Genomic DNA, 6,933 nt, shown 5'->3' on the forward strand with positions numbered 1-6,933 from the left:
TCTGTGTCTGCCGTGGCTCATAATGCAGTTAATAATGTGGCTGCGCTCTCAGTGTGAGGATGTGTGTGTCTGTGTGCGTCTGTGTGTGCGCTCTCAGTGTGAGGATGTGTGTGTCTGTGTGCGTCTGTGTGTGCGCTCTCAGTGTGAGGATTACGCCGCCGTCTACATGGAATCTTATAACGCGTCTCAGAGCGAGGCGGCCTAATGGAAGCTGGAGCTGGTCTCACTGAAGGGGAAACAAATATCAGGTTTTTTGGCACTTATGTTCCTTCAGAATTATTCTAAAACTCAAGGGGGCTGTGACCTTTAACCTCGACTCCCACAGGGCCCATTAGACGCTTCCTGTATGGGTGGTGGGCTATCAAATAAATGAGCTACTGCCCTCTCCTGCTACTCCTTCTTTGGACCTCCTTTGTTGCTTCATCCCATCCATATTTTCAGGAAGCTAGCTGGAACACGCTGGGCAAAAACAAACGGAAGCGCTGCAGTGTTTTTCCCTTCAAGCAGGATACCGCTGCAAAGAACCCGTTTTATGTCTTGTTATTTGTTTTCCCTGCATGCCACACCGGTGATTAATTGGCTTTGAGATTGTTTTATTGGAATGTCATTGTGGCTGCTTTGGAACAAGCCAGCCTGCTCTTTGTTTTTATTTTAAAGCTCCGCCACGGCGAGGAAGAAATGAACTTCCTGCCAAGCGAGCTGTCCGCGTCCAGGAATCTCTTCCATGGCGAGAAAGTTTCATGTGTTCCAGTCACTTCATAAGAAGGGTGAGGTCATACTTCGTTCCAAGGATGGGCCTGAAGTTAGCGGTTCGCGAGGAGCCCTGCTGGGGTTCCCCTCCTTTGAGGCCGGGCGGCTTCATTGAGGTTCACCTCCAAACATTTGGTCTCAGCTTTGGCTTTATGCTCCTAATAGAGCACCTTTCTCCTGCTGCAGCACAAAACAGTCTATTAATGAGTTTTTTCAATATCCCATCAGCAGGTTTCTGCAGATAGATTTCTCTCGGGAGCAGAAATGAGCCTTTTATCAAACGAGATCCAGGTTAATTCGTCAGAGCACCTTTAGGGTATTTGCCCAACAGTACTTAGTCACAGCTGTAGCGCCATGCCCGGCTCATTGCTCCATCGCTGCCCTACAAAGACGTTTAATGCCTGCGGCGCCTGTTGCAGCTCATTTCCTGCGGGTGATTCTTGCCCTCTATAAACAGCATCTTTGCATCAGCTGCTGAATCGGGCTCTGACATCATCTCTGTCGCTTTGCTTTACGGTGTGACGTCAGGAGACATTTGTTTGAGACAACACAGCTCGTACCTGCGGATGCACCCGAGACGTGCAACAGTGACACAATGGCCAAACCAAATGTTGTATTTCCTTAATCTCCTGTAGTGACAAAGACCTCCCAGAGCTGCCATTTAGCCTCGTTCAGCAGACATGGCCTCCATGAGCAAAATGTTACTTAAATGTTTACAGCGACTGCAGCGTGTTTATTACAAATCCACGTTCCTGCTGCTGAAGCCGATCAGAACCTACGCAGCAAATGTCTTTTTGGTGTGAACGCGTAATGGAAGAAGATGTTTTTAGAAAGGCTTCTGCAGGAAGCTGAAGGAGGATTTGAGCCTCTGTTCCCCAAACGTCTGAGCCAGTGCCCCCTCCCACCACCCCACATGATGCTGACGCTCTTACCCTCAGTGCCCAGTGCCAGTCTCCTGCAGCCTCCTTGGCGCTGGAGCCCAGGATGTAGCCCAGCCCGCTGCAGAGGGACAAACAGGTTATGCATCAAAACACAACATATAAAGCATTTTACTGTCAGCCTGCTCTGCTCAAGTTTACCGAATCACAGAAACATTTGGGTCCATCTTCACATAACAGCATAATGGCGTCATTCTCCCTGCAGCACACTCATGATGTGATGTGCACGTCTGCAAAGGTTGTTTGGGTACAACGATCTCATCGAGCAATCGTTCTTAAAATGATCCTGCAGTGTGTAGGTGAGACACTGAATCTGCAACACTTCAATACACAGGCCGGGTTTTTCTAGTCTTTCTGAGTAAATCGAGCCTATTGCTGTGTTACTAAACAGAACAGGTCCTGAGCTGCTTCATTCATCTGAGGTAATGTTGCTCTTCTCTCAGCTTGTGGCCATTCTGCCGCGGTCTCTGCCCTCATCAGTGCATTTGTGCCCACAGACCTGTTGTTGTTGTTCCTTATTCAGACCCGCTGATGGTACCTGTTCGGATCGCTCTTCTTCCCCTGATCAGTGGCTGCTTCGACAAACAATCACTGGAATTATGTGTAATTAGTTAAGTGGTCAGTCAGTTGTGACTCAGTGACATGTGTCAGCTGAGTCTGTCATTTCCATCACTGAAGCTGAAGCCCGCACTACTACACATCCTGTTTGTAGTCTGATTATAGCTGCTGAGTGTTTGGGAACTAATGACGTGTTACTGATCAAAGCACCGGAATCTGTTTGGTCTCTGCGTGGGTGATTTGTGCGAGCAGCCACTAAACGCAGGTGTAAAGTAACTAATGTGAGGACACAGAGCCAGTGTTGTCTTCTGGCCGCAGGCTTTACTCTCACAGTAATTTCACTGCTTTTGCTAAAAAAATGGTGTTTTGTGCTTAACGAATGAACGCTGCAGTGAAACGTTTGAGGGAACTGTCGCTGGATCAGATCGGGTGAGATCGGCGTGGCATCAGCGTTTCAAGGACAAAAAGGATTCAGATTGATAACTGGGCACCTGGGGATTAGTAAATACAAAGCTGCTGAGCTTGTAGGCGGTGACGTAACTGCCAGTAATGATGAAACTGTCAGAAAAGACGCTGCTTTACACCCCTGATGCCAGTTTATCCAGCATGACCATACTCATGTCAACAGAAAACCCGACGAGTGTGACAATAACATGAATCGTTAACTTTCAGAGGCTTTGAGCACTTTTGACCTACACTGATCTCTGCCACTAAAACTGAAGACTGTAAAGTGGCTTGGATGGAAAACGTCGCTGACGATCATCACTGAGACACGTCTCTAAATTAAGTTTTCTTTGTTTGTCACACGTTTATGACGCTGCATTACGGGAACGTTACCTGGAAAAATGGAGTTAAAATGGGCGAACTAACTGAACGGTGGCTAACTGTAAACTTTGTACACAACATTCTGAATCTCTCAGATGCAAATTTGTCATTTAACCTGGGGACACAACAAAAGTGGACTCGACATCAAGTGATAGTGATGTTTGTAAAGAAGAAAAGGTTCTCCTTGATCCACCATCACTTTGGTACCGACGTCAGCGGGGCAGTTTGAGCTCTTACTGGCAGAGATGGAGTCACGTGTGAGGGCGCAGAGGAATCTGATTACCTTTACACTTTCATATCGCTGCATATTCAAACGCTATGATCGCACTTGTTTCCAAATGCAGCGGTCTGATTGGTCAGATCATGCAAAAAATCCTCCAAATCGAAACAATCTGAAAAATGTTAACACACAATATAAACGCGTCTGGTGCGTAAAGGCCTTTAAGTCTTGCCTGACACTAAACACGATCACAGCTTGACGGAGCTCATGGCTTCCACGGACAGACACTCTGCCCCAGATAGCAGTGACACATTGGCCCCGAGCCTGGCGTCCAACACTTTGCGCGGCTTCTACTCACAGTTTGTTTAAACTCTTGACTGGAAAAGTGAAGAAAGCCAGTCAGCCTTTGTGATTTCTGAGTTATCAGCATGTGCAGAGTCTCTCCCCACATGCTGTTTCCCATCAGAATAATAAATTGCAACACTAGCGAGAGGATCAATTGAGCGCAACAACTTTGTTATCAGCACTTGCTGCTAAAAGAGACAAAACATGTTTAGCTGGTTTTATACGCACGCACAGTGAAGGTGGAAACAGTCTGCCGTCGTCGGCTAGTCTTCCAAAAATAACAGAGCAGCATAAACGTGCTCAGACAGCATATGATATTTCCAGTGAGTGACTAACAGCTAATCTTATCAGAGAGCGTTTGGAAAGTTCGACACAACAATAAAACCTGAGCATGAAAAACAGACCGACTCAAACGGCAGCGAGACCCAGAAACATATCTGTGGGGCCGGTTTCAAAAAGGTTTGAAAAAACAAACAAACAAAGGATGAAGGGCAGGGGAAGCCGTTTCCTATGAATCCAGTCTAATTCCTGGGTCATTTCCTGAAAATGGTCACCGCAGCGTCAGTAAAGACAAACAAGCGGGAGAGTGGATAGGATGTTTGACGCGCCACGCCGAGGCTCCCTCTTTCACCTCCCATTGTCAGTGTTGCTGGGCAGTTTACCGTGACCCAAACAACTCTGGCGAGTCATAACACAAGCACTCAAAGGGCAGATTAGGCTTCCCTTTGCTCGTCTGTCTCCAGCCTGGATCTAATGACAGAAATGTCAAATAACGCTCATGTTCAGAGCGTTGCAGACTACGCAGCGCTTCCAGCACGCAAACGATGGAGAACAGCACAGCCTGCGACAGCTCAGGCGAATGGGACGTCTCTAAAGTGAGCGTCGCAGGTACATTGGTCTTTTATTTCTTGGCTCTGTTTGTTTTCTCCCTGAGCTTCTTTATCTGCTTAAATGAATTGCAGAGCCTAGAGACTCGAGCTTAATAATACCTCCTACTCACAAATCTCCATGTCACAGCTCCAACCCTGCTTTAAGCTTCGCAGAGCCAACTGAAAGTATTTTTCTGCAAAGGTTCAATTGAAAAAAACAAACATAAGCGTGACCTTCCCAATGTGAGGAAAAGTTCAATTATCTATATGACAGCTCTGTAGTTCCTTTGGATTTAACATCTGAAGGACGGGCTAGGTGTGATGAAAGGATGAAAACGTTCATGGTCATCACTGAGGTGTCGTTTCATGAACATTCAGCTCCCAAAACAGCTCATCAGCTTCAACAACCCAGGCCCTGTCTGCATCTTACCTTCCCAGGGGGATGGCCAGGTAGAAGACAGAGAGCATCATGGTGCGGGTGTTACTAGTAAAGAGGTCTCCTATGATGGTGGGAGAGATGGAGGAGTAGCTGGATTCTCCGATGCCCACGAGTCCTCTGGAGAGCACAAACAGCCAGAAGTACTGTGGAGAGGAGGAAGAAGCTAATCTGCGTATCCTTGTGTTACAATCACAACATTTAATCACTTAGTATTTACATCCGTGCTGATTCAGCATCACTGAGCTTGTGAACATACAGTGGAGGATCAGTGGGTCATCCTCCGAGACATCAGAGCATCAAACATGGTGATTCTGTTTAACCATTATTGAGTTCCTACTTTACACCAGGTAAATATAAAATACAATGAAACACCATGTAGTCGGTCTTTATAGGTGTAGTGCATCAGTTAAGTATATTATCATTGTCACTAAATATTCAGTGGCTTCATGAGCTCTTGTATGAGCACCAAAAACATGGATTTTCAGAATAAAAGTCTTTTATAATTCTTCTTTCTGCATATGTTAGCACAGTCTGCATCTATGCCCATCATGCTGCTGTACTGGTGCTGAGCACAGTTTAGTTATTGACTTTGAATGTTATGTATTATATTATCAGTTAATGGAAATATAACAGCAGTAAGATTTTATGTGTTTAATCTGCGCGGTATGAAGGGATGAAGAGACAAACTTAAAAGGCCTCAATAGGAGCATCTTTCTCATTGAGGCACCTGTGCAGGCAGCTGATCGCTATCTGTTTCCACGGCAACCACTACTCACTACATCTGGACGACCGGCTTGCTTGTAAAGCTGCAAAGAAATCGGGATCCCCACACAGGAGACAAATGACAAACACGGGTCAGTAATCTGACCTGTGATCTGGCCACAACGAGACATTTACAGTAAAGACTTCCAATCCAGTCAGCTGCTCTTATATGCAAAGCCTTTTTAAGATCTTTTTATTTCCACTCGTAACGCGGCTCTGGGCTGTTACAGCCCGATAAGCAGTGTCCTTCATAAAGACGTAATTAGGAGCTGTTTATACCAGTGAAGACGCCAAAGATGTGTTTACTGTTTTTTCAGCACATAGTTTTGCATTATTATATTGCTTGAGACTATGAGCCCATGCAAGTGTTTACTGCTGTGTATATAGTTATGTTTGTCACATTGTTTGAAATGATTTACAGACAGACTATTTTTTTCCTTTAATGGCCGTTTGGTGGGATGATGACAGGCACTCTTCCTGTGTTTGTGGTCACTGGAACAGAAACTCTACTAGCAATGACAAAGAAGCAACGCTGCCAAAGAAGCACCACAAAAATGTGGTTTGGAAAACGTCTGAAGACTACAAAGACACGAAAGAGAAGTTTGAGATGATCGAAACCTTTCCCCGACTTTTGAATGAGTTAAAGACAAATATCAGCATGCTGACATGGCGGGGTTAGTTTCCCATGTTCACTGACATACGATGAGCTCACAATCAGCTGTTTTCAACTAGTACGTTTGAGAAACTGTGTGTTGTTACTTTATTAAAGCACAGTCTGATATTTATCTACAGGACACCAGTCCAGGCACTTGTCACTGGTCCTGACACTTTAGCAAGTCCAAAGAGGTACTCTGAAGGAAACTTTTATCATTTACGTCCACGTCTACTCGCTTCTTTGGTTACATTAAAGGTAGAATGGGAGGTCTGTGGAACCAGGACTACCAGTTTGGACTGGGAGACAGACACCTGCTCTGCTTTTAAGATTAAAAACTTTCCTTTTTGGTAAAGCTTATAGTTGGAGCTGGATCAGGTGGCCTACAGGTGCATTTAGTCATTAGTTATCATTAACGGTGCCGTGCCTGCTGACAGACGGTGTACAGTGTGTTTTATGTGTTAACAGACCTCTCTGCACTGAATCATATCTGTTATTAACCTCTGTCTCTCTTCCACAGCATGTCTTTATCCTGTCTTCCTTCTCTCACCCCAACCAATCACAGCAGATGGCCC

The 6,933-nt window shown here is 45.6% G+C and overlaps 1 protein-coding gene across 1 annotated transcript in view; it reads right to left on the reverse strand.

The window, feature by feature from the left end:
- The window catches only part of spns2 (SPNS lysolipid transporter 2, sphingosine-1-phosphate), a 59,516-nt gene that overhangs the window by 19,991 nt on the left and 32,592 nt on the right, over positions 1 to 6,933 (reverse strand). The window contains exons 4-5 of the mRNA XM_005740315.2: positions 4,936 to 5,087; positions 1,683 to 1,749 (exon numbers count right to left, since the gene is read on the reverse strand). Of these exons, the coding sequence (XP_005740372.1) occupies positions 1,683 to 1,749; positions 4,936 to 5,087 (219 nt within the window). The remainder of the gene's footprint in view (positions 1 to 1,682; positions 1,750 to 4,935; positions 5,088 to 6,933) is intronic.

Source organism: Pundamilia nyererei, unplaced genomic scaffold (assembly GCF_000239375.1).
Source record: "Pundamilia nyererei isolate P.nyererei 1_Seehausen unplaced genomic scaffold, PunNye1.0 scaffold00099, whole genome shotgun sequence".
Taxonomy (NCBI): domain Eukaryota; kingdom Metazoa; phylum Chordata; class Actinopteri; order Cichliformes; family Cichlidae; genus Pundamilia; species Pundamilia nyererei.